Source organism: Rissa tridactyla, chromosome 5 (assembly GCF_028500815.1).
Source record: "Rissa tridactyla isolate bRisTri1 chromosome 5, bRisTri1.patW.cur.20221130, whole genome shotgun sequence".
Classification (NCBI taxonomy): Eukaryota; Metazoa; Chordata; class Aves; order Charadriiformes; family Laridae; genus Rissa; species Rissa tridactyla.
Genome location: NC_071470.1, coordinates 16,483,132 through 16,499,172, shown reverse-complemented (window position 1 = coordinate 16,499,172; position 16,041 = coordinate 16,483,132). Strand labels below are relative to the sequence as shown.

The following is a 16,041-nucleotide window of genomic DNA, read 5'->3' as shown; positions in this document are numbered from 1 at the left end:
TATGTAGAGTTCTGTAAAGGCTGAATGCATCTTTTTAAAAGGTTATCTGTTTTAGGATTGGTCAAGAAAACATTCAGAAAACAAGTTTAGGGGGGTGGAAACTTTATTTTAATGCCAACTGCTTATTGAACGTCTTTTCTCCTTCAGATTATATCTAGCATGGGCTACCAAAAGGAAATTTCTTTTTATTTGTTTTTAAATATTTCTTGGTGCACGCTGGACTGTCACTAGGAAAACGTGATTTTTTTTCCCCTTATCTAGAAGTGATTGTTTTTCATATCTGTTTTTTTAGGAGTAGCTGTATTGGAAGGTCCCATGTACGCTGTAGGAGGACATGATGGCTGGAGCTACCTGAATACAGTAGAAAGATGGGATCCACAGGCTCGTCAGTGGAACTTTGTAGCTAGTATGTCAACTCCAAGGAGCACTGTTGGTGTAGCAATATTAAATGGAAAGTACGTGAAGGCAACTTCTGTTTTCTATCTCATTATTTTAATGTAATTAGAGGACCATCCTAAATGACTATTATTTCTCTTGATACATACATACCTGTTGATAGCATTAAGAACCAAATTTCTTCATTCACAGAAAAGATACTGTGTTGGGTCAAGCAAGCTTCCCAACAGCATCACAGTGCCCCTCAGGATCATTTGTGAGACACCATCTCTTTGGGCAAATAAGTAGTTACCATCTCCTTAATCGAGAACGGAGCAAAGGGTTGTTCTCTTTCACGGAGACAGAATTAATCTAATCTAGAGTGGAATCTGAAATTTCTAAAGCTGTTTTTCAGTGAAAATATGCCTCATTCCTAATAGAAAGCATATTCAGACAACTAGGTCACTTTATGTTGCAGTCACAGGAAATGGTTGGAATTGACCTGAAAGAGCTCTGCAGTACATTCTGCTACCCCAAAGCTGAATCAACTATATGTAAAACGCTCATAGCCAGAGTGATCTTGTTCTTAACCTTCAGTGGTAAATTTTCCCTAACTTCCCTAAGCAATTTGCTTAACTATTAACACATCTGTGAAGTTCTCCTCATGTCAAGTCTTAAATACCTTTTGCTGATTTATTATTGTTTGTACTATCCAAAGTGACCATGGAAAATGCATTTTTCTTTCCTATTTGCAACAGCCTTTTGCAGTTAAAGACACATGTCCCCTCAGTATTCTGTCATGAGAACAGAATAATTCCAGCTCCTTCAGTCTTTGTTTGTAGGCCATGATTCCTAGACTGAAAATCCTAGATTTTCACTGTTTTCCTAAGTGTAATTGTTCTATAGCATCCCAAAATACAAGTGGTACTTGAATCAAGCTATTACAAAAATAAAGATCAGTTGGTATCACAGAATCATAGAATAATTTGGATTGGAAGGCACCTCTGGAGTCATCTGGTCCAACACCAACTCAAAACCGGGTCGACCTTAAAGCTGGATCTAGTTTCAAATTTAACTGAGGTAGCTCAGGTCATATTTGACTTCTGAGTATCTCCAACGATGGAGATTGAACAGCCTCTCTGGGCAACCTGTTCCGATGTTTGACCACCGTTTTACCGAACATTTTTCTTCTAATATCCAATTGAAATTTCCCGTGTTTCATCTTGTCTGTTGTTCTTCCTCCTTTCACTGCATACCTCTGAGAATGATCCATCTTCTATATAACCTCCCAGTAGGTGGTTGAAGACAGCATTAAGGTGCCTCCTTAGCTGTCTCAAGAATACTAAAGACTGCACAAAGGCAGCTCTCAGCCTCTCATCATGTGTTCTAGCTCCCTCACCATCTTGGTGACCATCAGCTGGACTTGCTCCAGTCTTGTACTGAAAGCCCAAAGCTGGACACAGTATCTGGAAGCAGTTTTCTATGTACTGAACAAAGGGGATCAACTGTCATTACATTAAGGGCGTACTGCTGACTTGTCTGCCAGGACTTCCAAGTCTTTTTTTGCTAAACTGCCTCCTTTCCTGTCAGCTCCCAGCCTATACTATTGCATGGGAATATGCCATCCCAGGTACAGGACTTTGTGTTTGCCTTTGCTGAAATTCATGAGACTACAGTCAGCCCATTTTTCCAGCCTGTCTATGCCTCTCTGAATAGTAACCAAGCCCCTCAGCGTATCAGCAACTCCCTTTAATCTGATATTATCAGTAAACTTGCTAAGGCTGATTTCCGTTACATTTTTCAGATAACTAATAAAGACATTGAGCAGTATCAGCCACAGTATCAGCCTGGGAGGAACAGCACTAGTAACCAGCTGCCAGCTGGACTTCATACTGCTGATCGCAGCCCTTTGAGCCCAGTAGTCCTTCCAGTTTTCCACCAGCCTTGTAGCTGGCTTATCAAAACCATAATTTGCCAGGGTGGCTACAGAAACACCATAGGAGACAGAGCTAACCTGATTTGCTGGGTAGTATTGTGGTTGTGGCAGAATATTTACACTCTCTTGACCACAAATTTTCGCTTCCTGCTTATGTAACATCTGACACATCCCCCTTGAGTAGTTTGAGTATTGTAAGGGAGCAGAAAGCTTTTCACAATTTTTTATTTTTTTTGGGGGGGGGGAGGTGGGGCGTGAAGGTTAGTGTCCTGCTAAGGGTCCTGTAAGATTTGGAACAAGTGCAGGAAAGAATGGAAATAAATGCTCACTGTGTGCAGGAAGGAGAGAACTTGAACAACCAGGAAGCAGAGTGCCTTGGGCTGCCTTGGAGCTGCAGTCTCACATGCTTAAGTTAGGTCTGAAGCTTCCTATACATTCATCAGAGAGTCCCAGGTGCAGTGAAAAGCATCAGAATTAGAGCCTTATATTTCTCTATTATAGAACATTGCCTAGACTCTTAATGTAGGTAGCAACACTAGATGGCTATAGCTGAAAAGCATAAAGTACATGCAAATTTATTGCATTTCAGCGAGGGAGCAGTAACTTCTGCACTTTCTAGTAGTATCTATCTGTAACGAGACATTTCAGATGATTTGCTCAAAACCTTCATATAGAGAAATTAATATATCTTTCTCCGTGTCCTAAATGTGAAATCACGGCCTAAGTGATCCAAACTCTCTCATGTTTTGTGGGGAGGTAAAGTGGGAGGCCTCATTTAAATGCTGTATTGCATTGCAAAGCATTGCATTGATTTTTAGTCATGAACTTTTTGGAACTGCAACTTGATTTTTCAGTATCCTTCAGTACATTCCTTACCTTAAACAAGTTGTGTTATTAAACATGGGAACTTCCATGGAAATGTATTTTTTTTAAAGGGTATTAAAATTATTACTGAGAACTACGAGGTCAACTATATTTACAAGATGTTTGTATTTAAGTTTATTGGCCAGTGTATTTAAAAAAATGAACAATGGTGTTTCCCAAAATGAGGACATCTTGAATAGTGCTTCATAGTAACTGTTGTAAATTGTTCACACTATCATTGTATATAGTATCTAATGTTTATTTGATTATTTAACCATGCTATAATGTGCATTAGGCTATGAAAGAATTTCATTCATGATATCTCAGGTCTGAACTTTACTTCTGATGCATTGCTTCCTTTTTAGAACAGCTTCTGAGTTCCTACCTTTCCAAATAACGGTGCTGGGCATTTCTGCTTCTAAGCACAGATTACTCATAAACTCTGTGCATAAATTCTCTATCTAGTCTGATTATTTGATTACTTTTAAAGATCCATCAGTGACAGAGTGCTCCTAAAACAAACCTTATCCTTCTAGGCTTTCCAAAAGGTTGAAATGCTTTGTAATGCCAAATGCTAGAAACCTTTTTGTTAGAACTGAGCAAACTAGGCCACCTAGTGGGTGTGAGGGACTTAATGTAGTGCTGCCATTCGTAAACTAAAGCCCAGGTCCAGAAAAATCCTTGAATGCCGAAGATGATCCAGGGCAGAGTTGTTCCATTCACACATCCACTACTGAATTTGTCCTTCTGACTCTGCTAGAAGTGGGCCCTTTGTCTGCCAAGTCACATAAGTAATTTTGAAAATGTTAGATACGTGCATAGGTTAGAACATAAATGCTGTGTTTTAGATACCAGTTTTCTGTAAATTATTGTTACTATGCATGGATCATGACAATAGGAAAAGACTGGAGCAAACGCTTACCTGATTTTTCACAACAGAACATTCTATTGAAAGTTGAAAATCTCCTTCCAAACTGCCCTTTTTAAAATACATGAAAGTCTTTCATACACCACTAAAAACTTCGTCTTGTTCAGACAATATTTACTTTTTTTTTTTTTTTTTTTACTTTGCAGGCTTTATGCAGTTGGTGGTCGAGATGGAAGTTCTTGTCTTAAGTCAGTAGAATGTTTTGATCCTCATACAAACAAGTGGACCCTCTGTGCTCAGATGTCAAAAAGAAGAGGTGGTGTAGGAGTAACCACCTGGAACGGGTTCTTGTATGCAATAGGCGGTCACGATGCCCCAGCATCAAACTTAACATCCAGGCTGTCAGACTGCGTAGAAAGGTAATACCCTGACAAAGGCATATCCTGATCGTAATTCTAATAGTGCTAGTCTATCCAGTGATTTATGGAGAGAGTTGTAAGTAGAAACCCAATAAAATACTCCTGTTATTTTTTGCATGAGCAGAGGAAACTTACATATAAAAACATAACTGTGTAGTTGTAATACAGTTCAAAATGTTGCCAAGACAGATGATTTACAGCGAATTCTCCCTAATGCACTTCATCTAGAAATATTTTTTTTTCTAACAGTCTCATTGAATGAATTATGATTGATTACTGAGAACAATTTGGAATTGAATGCTTTTAAAGAACTACTTTCACACGAGAAGTCTGTATCATTCGTATTATAACTTTTAAAGGAGTTAACAGTCAGGGTTTGTGGATCCTTAAATATCCTATTCTTTCTTGTATCCCCTGATGACACTGGGAAACTGGCATGTCATTCAGTCTTTCCAAAGTTGGTACGTCTTTACAATAGTTACTAATGAATGAACGAATGAATGTAGTACAAATTGCAGAAGCATGTGTGATCCATAAAATAATTTAAAAGGACAGTACATATTTCATAATGTACTGCATTATTAAGTCTTTGCTGGCATTTCAAGTATTTCTAAAATATGCTTTAATTCTCCCCCCCCCCGCCCCAATAGTAAAACTTCTCTTCTTTCCTGTTATCTCCCAACTCTTAGAGTGATTCTTCATCACCCATCTTCTCCGTTTACTAAATTTCTTTATGCTGGAAGATGTGACTCAGCCTCTACCAAAAAAAAAAAAAAGAAAGAAAGAAGAAAAACCAAAACACCACAAAAAAGAGATGTAATTTTTAAACTTTCAGTGTCCTAATAGACCCCAAAATACATGGGGGGTCCGTGTAAGTGTGGCCCATACCACTTAACATATGGACGCTGCACTAAAAAGACCCCAGAAAGGTTTGCAGATAGGAAGCTATTTAGATAGCAATTACCAAATTTTTTGAGGAATACAGATAATTAGAAGCACAAGAGAAAACAATAGGCCCCTGTATTTTTCTCCATCAATATTCTCTGAAAAAGTTATTCTCTGAATAAAGTTACAGAACATATGACTTCAATAAATCGGAATAATTTTGTAATGCATTTTGTCCTTGGTCTTTGAGAGGTGAAATTGAGTATCATCAGCTTCATGGAAATAGTTCCTTTAAAAAAATTACCAATTTCATAAAACCACACTAAGCTTTTGAGTATTTGTTCACCACTATATTTTTGCAATAAAAGTTGCTTTTCCCAGATAAATACATTGGTTTATAAATTAATTATGAAATAACTTAAATTGAAAAGTAAATTCTGTATGTAGCTCACTAATCACCCTCTTTCACTACATTATGCTTCTATTTGCAGCATGTGCTTCAGGCAGTATTTTTGTGTTACGATGATGCTTGCATGCATTTCTGTAGTACTTTGACTAGAGAACTGCAGATAAAATTGTTAGAGTTCTTTATATCTACACTCTTCATGCAAACAAATTAAGACTAGTATCTTCCAAACTTGCTTTCAGCAAGTGTGATCTTAGGATAGTCTCTTAGCCAAATAAATATTTTATTTGTATAGGTCTTCAGAGCCCTTCAAAGCTCTGTGATGACATCATTTCTGCCACAAGTTCTGCCACATTTTCAGTCAGGTTAAAATATGTTCCCTGACATAAGAACAGCATGAACTCTCCTATGTAGTTCTCAGTTTGACTTGTAAAGAATGTTGGTATTGTTCTAGAATCACATTTAATGTTTTTCATTAAACACTCTCTTACTGTGCTGATGCTTCTGATGATATGGAGCTATGATTAAATGAAGTGCTGTAAATTGTCTTAAGGGTTTTGCATTTCTTGCAGAATTTTCCCAAACTTTTTTTTGGGTTCGGTTTGGGTTTTTTTGTGTGTGGTTTTGGTGTTTGTTTGTTGGTTTTTTTTTAATGGTAGTCTTTCATGGCAAGTAACTCTTTACTACCACACTCAACTTGAATAGCCTGTGCTTTGACATGTAGCATTTACCACTTAGAGCAAGCACTTGCTCTACTACCATGTCGCAGCAGAACAGTTTCAGGAATGGTATGTTTAGACATACAATAAGAAATGTAGTAAGAGCAGCTGCCTGTTTATGCATGTATTACTATATGGAAAGCAGCACAAAGTAGATATGTAGCTAGTACTGACTGTCTTACCAGATGACTAAAGAAACATTTTCAAAGAGAATACTTTTGGGGAAAAAGTCCTTTGAAATTAACACCCAAATCTGTGCTGTACTAATACCTGTTTTTTACTACCCTAAGAGTGTCAATTTGTGTACATTTTTTTCTGTTGAATTTTGGCAACAGTTTTGGAGCATAACACAAATTATCTTTTAGGTATGATCCAAAAACAGATATGTGGACTGCTGTGGCCTCTATGAGCATTAGCAGAGATGCAGTGGGAGTATGTCTTCTTGGTGACAAGTTGTATGCTGTTGGAGGATACGATGGTCAAACATACCTTAATACAGTGGAGTCTTACGATCCCCAGACAAATGAATGGACACAGGTACAGTTTCTGATCAGACCATATGCTACTATTTATCTTGTTATTTCAAGTGTCCCTCTTCATAAAAGGAGAATTCAAATACTTCTCCAAGAAGCACTTTCTCACTCGTCTATTGTAAGTCTTTCTTTTTTCTTTGTCTGCCATCTTGGGATTGTTAACTTCCAATAAACTGGCCTTCTTTCTTTGGCAACAGGATAGCTATTTTCTTTGACAATTTCAACTATTGTTAATAAAATGAATTGGCATGTTCCCCAAACTGTCATAAATGGTTCTGTTTACATGACTTCCTATTCTGAAGATAAATGCTAAATGTAGGTTAGTTTTAGCTCTAATGTGTGTCTCAGCAAGTTTATCAATTTCTTCAAGGTTTTGATCATCTTTTCATAAATAATCCCTTCCTGATGTGAATGCTATGTACGGTGTGTGCAACTTTCAGGAAGCCTGTTCCCATTTCTCTTCACCCAACTCAAAAAACCAAACCAAACCAAAAACAAACAAAAAAACCCAACAAAAAACCAACCCAAAAACCATTCAATTCATGATTAGAAACAATTACTGTCAATTCAATGCTTGGTTACTTTTACTTTTTTATACCTCCAGGAATGTGTGTCTCCGTGGGAAGAGCACACACAGGGACTTTCTGTGTAGGCTGTCCTTAGGTATCTGCTGCCATTTGAGATACCCTGAGGTGTCTATCAGTGTCCAAGGTCATCTAGAATAGCATCAGACACCAATACTTAGGTAGCTGTTTTCTGACCTCCTTAATATGCTATCCCAGTAATAGCCCCAAACTGCGAATTCCAAAAGAGAACTGAACTGATCTCTAACAAAATCTGTAACACAGAAAACAGAGCTGTCCATTTCCCCCACTTCATACTGCTGCAAGATCTTAAAACATAAGTCACCAAGGAGCCTCACCAGAGCTTGGGGCCTTCAGTGGCTGTACTGGTGATGATAACCCATGGCATTACCTGGCCTGCTAAAGAAAAAACTGAACAAACAAAAAAAAAAAAACCCCAAACAATGTGTACAGGAGGAGAGGCTTCTCACTGTTGCATCTAAATGAATCTCACATGATGTCTGGGTGGTGACTATCTGTATGTATTTTTGTATCCTTAGCCTTCACCCTCCATAGCTCACTGAATCCCATGATCCCAGTATATAGTACAGTTTTGAACCCTTCCTAGAGGGATTTGGAAGTGTGTGTGTACCTTCCTTCACTCTTGTAATGTCAGCAGTCTGCCACTGCTTCATCCATACACAACTCAAAAGAGGGTAGCGGAATTTTCTCAGCTGAAGTTTGTCAGAGCCACAGACGGTGCAGGATAAGTCTGTTGTTCCTGGGGAAAAAAAGAAATAGGGGATTTGGCATAAACACCCCTTTTGTCTTCAGGGTAATCTCTGTAGAACTTAGTGAGCTATTCACACGCACTCCAATAATATGAAGTTTAAAAGGGGAAGCTAAAGTGAGTTTTAGAAACTACTTTCCTCTTCAAGTTCAACAGAATCTCAGCATAAATGGGTCTTGCCAGAAGTAACTTCTGTATACAAAAATCAGAGACCTGGAAATGATTCTGATATCAAGAACTCTTAAAACAGAATTTTATCAAATATTCAAGTAAAAAGGAGACATCGCCCCTGTCATGTTTGGCATTTTCTGTTTGAGAGAAAAATGTATTGTTTTGCCAACCATTACTTAGTTGTCAGACTGTCTAGCTCAGGTGTCCAGTTTGTATCATAAAAAAAGATTATTTTTCCTGTAATACCAAGTAATTGAAATTATCAATAATAATTGTTTCATATTCTTGGGGTTTGCTATTGCTTTCAAAGTGCTTCACTCTATCATATAAAATATCTTCCCCTTTTCTGTGGGTTTTTATCCAAGTTTTGGACCACTTTGCTATTTGTTTTTAAGTCACATTAAGAGAATGGGGTGATACTGCCACTCTGCTGCAGCTGTACAATTGTTACTACAAGCATTAACTAAACAGTTTTAGGAAATAAGAAAACCATGACTTAATGCTGACTGCTTTTATCTTATGGATGTATTTATTATTTTTTTTTGCTTACAGGTTGCACCATTGTGCTTAGGAAGAGCTGGAGCATGTGTGGTGACTGTGAAACTGTAGATTGTCTTCTCTATGAAGGTGACATTCTCCTCCATAGACTCAGATGATTTCTTTTTTCCTCAAGAAAACTACCAGTGCACCAGTAAACAGGAGGTGCAGACAATCTGCCACCGCAAAGTGTTTGGTGTCAAGCTAACATGTACATGTTGTTCTTACGGACCAGTATTAAGCACTTTTTTCAAAAAGTCATCTTTGTTATCCGTATGTTACAAGAATTCTATTTGTAAGAAAATCAGCTGCAACCAGTCAGTTGCCAGCAGAGGACTTCTGTTTAGGAAGTGCTGAGAAATGAGTGAACTCATTAGTGAAGTCACTATAATAATCAAGTGTTACAGATCTAGGACCTTGATCCACCAAACATGCAGAGGAATGATACTATAAATGATATAATTTGAGTCTATATCTGGGTGAAACAAGTTATAGCATTGGACCCCATATATTTAATTTGCCTATAATAAACATGTTTGGCTAGAGCTGTCTGAGCTATTACGACGCAGGCTGACATACCAATGCAAGCCATTGTAAATGGCAGGCGTAATGCCTGCCTTGGAAATGAAGTTGTGTATTTGGTGAATCTTTTGCACTTTTATCATCATTCCTAGTCTAGCAAACTTTTTATTTAACCAAAGCCTTATTTTAAATATTGTCTTATTATGCTAACAGAAATCTGCTATTTAATAATTTCTGCTGGAGATTTTTGACATCCAGTGTACTTTTTGGATTTTCTAAGTTTTTACATGAGATGCAGAACATCGTAACTTTTTCTCTACTTTGATTCTTATATTTACTTTGCTATTTTTAAGGAAAAATCTATAAGCATGAATTATTGGAAGAATTCTAAAGTGTGATTAAAAGCTAACCAATTTAAGTTTAATATTTGCACTTTGGAATTTTTTAAGCATTCCATTACATCTAGGCTAATTACATTTTTACATGAGGCTTTGCACTAATTTGAAAAGTATAATTTTCTAGGATGAAGCAATTGTCTATCTTTCCAGTAAGGTTACTTCCGAACGTAAAGGGCCGAGTCCTGCAAGATGCTTAACTGCCACCAGTTAAGCACGTTCAGCATTTTACAGGAGAGTTATGTGTGCCTCGCAGGATTACATCAAATTAGTTACCTTATTTAAGTTACCTAATTTGTTAATTTTAAATTTTTATAATTTGCCTTTCGTGAGCCCTATGCTGTTACACAGAATTGCTTTGAACGCTCAGAATGTTCTCAGAAAGTCTTTTTGTATTTGCTTTTCTGTGCCTTGTTCCTTACGTTTTCCGAACAGTAGGTAATACCTGTGTGTTTGTAACAGAAAATGGGAAGATGTGAGCTCATCGAATGTTTTTTTTCAAAAGTTTGAAGCGTCTGATACCCAAAGTCTTTGTACATTTGTAATTTTAAATGTATTAATGCTCTCAGTGAACTATTTATTGTTTTAAAAGAAATTACTAAGAAGTGAAACTTTGTGATGAAACTTGCACTGTTTGCAATTGAATACAGCTGAACTTGAACGCAGCATTGCTGGGTTAGCGCCGTTTTTCTCTAGCTTATAGAAAATGGAGGGCACCCGTATCCCCCACTTCACAGGTCCCATTAAGAAATAGGATTTTTACTGCTCCTCTTGCTGGACTTCTAGCTTTAGAAGGACTATCTTTTCCTTTCAATTCTTCAAATACAAGCACTTATCTTTTCTGGAGGCGGTGGCGTTACACACCTCTCCCTCAGGGCTCCTTCCCCCCCCTCCCCGAGGCTCCTCCGGCCTCGGCGCCGGAGGGCGGGGCCTGCTGCGGCCCGGCGCCTGGGCGTCGTCTCCCCATTGGTTGCGGGGCGGGGGCCCGCCCCCTAGCGCTCATGGCACTGCCTTTGCTCCGCCGTCGCCGGGGTGACGGCCACGCCGCGGGCGGGCGGGGTCTGTGGGGGCCGCGCATGCGCTGCGGGGCGCTGCGCAGCGAGCGGTGGGCGCGATGAAGGTGAGTCCCTTCGGCCGCCGTACGCGGGTGGAAGGCGGGGGGGGGTGGCGCGCCGGGAAGCTGCGGCCCCGGGGCGGCGGGCCGTCGTGGCCGTGGTCCCCCTCCGCCCTGCATCATCCGGGTCAGGGGCGTCGAGCGGGGCTCGCGACGGGCGGGCCGTGCGTGCGGCCTGGGGAGGGGATCGCGGCGGGAAGCGCCCGAGGGTGCCGGCCTCCTCAGGGGAACCACGGCCCCGCGAGGCTCTGGCCGGGCTGGTTCTTCCCGCGACAGTTATCTGAGGCGTTGCCTCGCCCCAGGCCGTTATTGCCGGGTCTCTTGCCTGCTCTGCGCCTTCACGCCGGCCCTAGTAGTGGAGAGGGGTGCGAGGAGCCCTCCTGCCTCGGGCAATGGCTGGATGGTTGGGCCAAAAATAAAGTTTTCTGCTCAAACCCCTTGGGGGGGTGTTAGTTTATGCGTTACTGTACAGGGGGAGTGTGAAGAGCTGGAGCTTGCCTGCCCTCCCACAATGATTTTCTTTATTGTTGATTTATCACAGATTTTATTAAATTTTTTTTCAAAATCAAACATAACTGTCAGGTGGTTTTTGTGCCTTTGTCACGTGGTGCTCATAATTTTACACTCTCTGTGAGTAAAATACTAATTCAGTGCGAAGAATGCCTCAGTTAAGGTTCACCCAGAAGGTCTGGGAACCTTTGGTGAAGAGTTGAGTGAGCCTGCCAGGTGTTTGGTGACACCAGGTGCTGGTGTTTATCTGATGACATGGGAGGGAAAACATCGCCATATCAAGCTGTGAAACAAAGTTGTGGGCTTTATCTTACACCTAAATTCCAGAAAAATCTGTGCAGGTAGCGTGCAAGGAAAAGGAATTTGAGACACTTTCTTAGACAGAAGTTGGAATCTCTCTTTACAGTTGAGTAGTTTTGAGGACTTAGCTGTTAAGACCCAAAATAGTTACATATCTTTAAAAGAGTAGATGTTGACCCTTCTGGTTTCACAAGCTAAGGATGCTTTCTGGTCCCAGAGTTTTCCATGATATTTAGAGAACTGAACATTCGGGTCTTTGGACGTAAAGGGGAGAGTCTCTTGCAATTTTTCCAGTAACTCTGTAAGAGAAAAAACAATAGTTGTGATGGAGTCACATTAGTTCTCAATGCAGACACCCAGCACCAGAAACTTAGATTTTTCTGGCACAAACCAGAAGATTTTTCTGTGGAATTTTGGTACTTTGGTGCATTAGAATCCCCCAGAAGTTGTGTTTGAGGGAAGAAGAAGTTGTTAGAGGAAGAGAAGTTGTGGTTTTCCTCACAGTACTCACAGTTGCTAACATGTTAGGAAGTTGTTTATTGTTAAATGCTTATGATTTTAAGATACATAATTTACTGTTCTTTTTTGTCCCCCAGCAAGTATTCAGTCTATTAGAAAAATCTTGGTCTGGTTCCCCTGTGCAGTTTGCTTGGCAGAAAACTTTGGGAAATTTCCTTGCTGTAACAGGGTAAGATTACAAATATTTACTGCATTTGTCTATAGAAATCACTGATGAAGATAGGGAATTATTCCATATGTTAATCTTTTTTAGAGGTGATCGTGCCGTGAAAATTTTTGATCGTCATGGTCAGAAAAGAAATGAAATCAGCTTACCAGGGTAGGTACTAAGATGGGTTTAAATTATTTTCTTTGTTGTTTTCTTTAAAATGCTTCTCTTCTGGTGAGGTGCTTATACAATGTGAGAACTTTGTAGGAAGAGATACCATCTCCAGTGAACATACCTGGAGAAGAAGACAAACTGGCGAGCATGTATGGAATCTCAGACAGTAAAAGCTGAACTCATAGTACAAGCTATCAAGAATAGTCAGAAAAATATATTCTCCTATCCAAAGCACTCATTATTAGTAGGAGTTATTATCTGCTTCATTAAAATGTTAGAAAAATATCTACCATATTAAGAAAGACCATAATGAGGTTGTATACAATGTATCTGCATCATGCTTGTTGAAACAGCATTCTTGCTACTGTCAGTTTTCTAGTAATTAGTTATTGTAGCCTCATGAGGAAAGAAGATACGCGTTTGGTTTAGTGCTTTTGCTTATGTCGCTGGCATAACGTATACATTGGCATTTTTACTTTAGACCACGAGTCTACTTCTGAAGTGAATCTCACTGTTTTTCCTGCTTATCACACTTTGGTTCGCATCACAGAGTGGTGTTGGAGTGTACAAACTGGATTCCTTCCAGATGATATTTTAAAAGTGGAGTACTTTAGGAGATGCAGTCTAACTGCTAAAAGGCAATCAGTTCATAGGAACAGGCCAGATATGGCCTGGATATGGTTCTCCCCCTCAGGCCAAACTTTGCTTCTTTATTTGTTGGTTAACTGTTAACCAACTGCAGTTGTTAACTGCTAGACCTTTCTTGCATAAGAATGGAGTTCAGAATGTCGAATATTCTCTGCTATAATCATTGATGTTATAAGCATCCTCTTACCATTATGTTGATAGAACTTTTGTTTACTACTTATCAATCTGTGTTTTTCCCTATTTCTTTATTTTTGTCTTTGTTATTCCTGCTCTGGAGGTTCTGATTGACTGTTATATATTCCTGAATGTGTTTTGGGAATAGACCATATTTATTCTCTAGTATAAACTGCTAAGGTTTTAAAAAGAAAGAGAGGAGAAACTGGAACTGAAGGCTTACTGAATTAGTTTATAGTAATGTATATTTCAGTAGGACACTTTTGAAATTGCTTGCATTAGGAGTTTTCATTTGAGTGGTAATAAGAGTGAATTTTTTTCATAGAGATATCTTTTTAACGATAAACTATCAACGTATTTATTTAGAAAGAAAAGAGTGGTCTCAGATGGCATAGGTTCTTAGTCTGCAGTATATGGTGCTTTAAATAGGTGTTGTAAACAACGCTGTTTCCAATTCACAAGAGACTTGTGGGTGTCTCTGCTGTCCTCTTGGTTCAGGGAACTATTTGCAAGTAGAGGTTTTTCCTGCTTCTGCACAGGTTTCTTGTCCAGGTTCGTTATGCTTGTTGAACGGAGAGAAAAATAATTCCAACATTGAATAGCCTCTGACAAAGTAGAACCTTACAAGGGATTTTCACTGTCTCTTGAAAATCAAGGTGACAGTATTTCCAGTACTAGAATGTGGGTAGCAGTCTGTTTTTTATGACCTTCCTTTCAGCCTCTGTCATTTAGATGAGATTTGAGTAAGGGTGTGGTTGCTATAAAAGTCATTTTACTTGACAGATAAATCTGCAATCTGTCATGGGTTTGTTTGGGAGGAAAAAGGAAGGACAGGGACTGGCTGTTTCTGTACACTTACAAACATATTCTAACATTATTAGTGAAAGTCTTTTTTTTTTTTTTTTTCCTTCAGTAACTGTGTTGCTATGGACTGGGATAAGGATGGAGATACTTTAGCAATAATCACAGACAAATCTAGTGCTGTATTTCTGTGGGATGCGAACACAAACAAAACAAGCCAAGTAGACAGTGGCATGAGGTAAGAAAGTTTATTTTAAAGTGTGCATTTGAAGACTTGGACCACCGTGGCTTGTTGTTTTGGAGGCTATATTGCAAACACCATCTTTTTATTGGAGCCTTCCATAGCACACATACTGTTAAACTAACGTGCTGCAGTTTGTTGCTAAATTCTTTTTGGTATGATTTGTTGGTTTTGAAACATTTGTTGTGGGTGGAGATTTTGGGGTTGGTTGGGTTTTGTTTCTTTTTTAATTGTCAATAATGCCCAAGTCCCCAGAGAGCTCCTCTTCAATGTTTCCACTTTGTGGTAGCAACAAGGGTGGGTGAATTTTTTGTGTATATGCACCAGCTACACTTTCTCCAAAGTATTTCACACAAGTAAAAGGGAGCTTAAAAGTAAGGGAAGTGATTTTAGTGGTCCTAGGACTTTTTCCCCTTAGATTTATAAGGGGACGAATATGCTATTCACAAAGCAGACTGGTTTAGGGTGGGAGGAGATACTTAAGGTGATCCTACTCTAAGGTTCAAATCCATACCTTTCTGAATTTGGCCACAGACTTAAAACTCTCCTGAGGCCTATGTAACAATCAAGCATTGGGTTAACAAATAAGTTTGGCTTAACAATTAAACTTTTAGTTTCTCTGAATCTGTTCCACTAAACTATTGCACTCTACATAAACGTTCTGTCTGTAGGAAAGAGAGCGGAACTGAATCTGTCCCGTGTTTGTTAGGGCACTCACCTGAGCAGAAAAACAGCTAATTTGGGATACTGCCGCTATTTTATTTTCTTGAATTGAGACAAACACTCCTTCTGATTTAACCTTTCATTTCTAAATTTCCTTTGTGTATATTTTGGGTGGGGTTTTGGTGTTTTGTTTTTTGGGTTTTTTTAAGTAGTCAAAGGTACTAAAATTGGAGTGGTTTATCCATTAAATAAAATTATTTATGTTATGTTATGGGGTTATGTTTGTTTCGCAAGGGTGGTTTTTTCCAGATTTAGATTGAAAACTCCATGTCTTGAAGATGGAAATACTCCATCTTTCCATAATTTGTGCTTTGTAAAATTAATTTGGAATATTGGATATTTGGTTATGGGATATTTCCATATGTTACAGCCTGTTATCCTGTAAGTGTATATTGAAACTGAACTTAAACTGTACTGAAACAAAAAATAACTTCTGTGCAATTTATTCCACTCCTGAAAAAGTAAAAGATTTGCCACTTTGCACAAAATACACAATGACTTAACCTATACGTGATTTAATGAAGTTATGTTTTGAAGATTGTTTGTCGGTAGAATGTTAAGTCACATGTTGGAAAACAGTTTCAAAACAAGCAAATGATTGTACATACAAATGAGAAATTTAAAGTGGTTACTTCTTTCTACTGTCTAAATTTATATATAGCATTATATAGGCATCCTGTTTAGGTATTTGTGGAGTACTCACTTA

The 16,041-nt window shown here is 38.8% G+C and overlaps 2 protein-coding genes across 7 annotated transcripts in view; both read left to right on the top strand.

Annotated features, from left to right (window-relative positions):
* KLHL5 (kelch like family member 5) overlaps positions 1 to 10,644 on the top strand; it is a 61,619-nt gene extending 50,975 nt beyond the window's left edge. For all 6 annotated transcript variants that reach the window (XM_054203607.1, XM_054203606.1, XM_054203609.1 and 3 more), the window contains 4 exons: positions 293 to 455; positions 4,250 to 4,462; positions 6,838 to 7,009; positions 9,082 to 10,644. In XM_054203607.1, the coding sequence (XP_054059582.1) occupies positions 293 to 455; positions 4,250 to 4,462; positions 6,838 to 7,009; positions 9,082 to 9,138 (605 nt within the window). In that variant the 3' untranslated portion in view covers positions 9,139 to 10,644. The remainder of the gene's footprint in view (positions 1 to 292; positions 456 to 4,249; positions 4,463 to 6,837; positions 7,010 to 9,081) is intronic.
* A 383-nt stretch (positions 10,645 to 11,027) lies between these two features.
* Positions 11,028 to 16,041, top strand: part of WDR19 (WD repeat domain 19) — a 47,482-nt gene continuing 42,468 nt past the window's right edge. The window contains 4 exon segments of the mRNA XM_054203600.1: positions 11,028 to 11,103; positions 12,504 to 12,595; positions 12,680 to 12,745; positions 14,484 to 14,609. Of these exon segments, the coding sequence (XP_054059575.1) occupies positions 11,098 to 11,103; positions 12,504 to 12,595; positions 12,680 to 12,745; positions 14,484 to 14,609 (290 nt within the window). The 5' untranslated portion in view covers positions 11,028 to 11,097.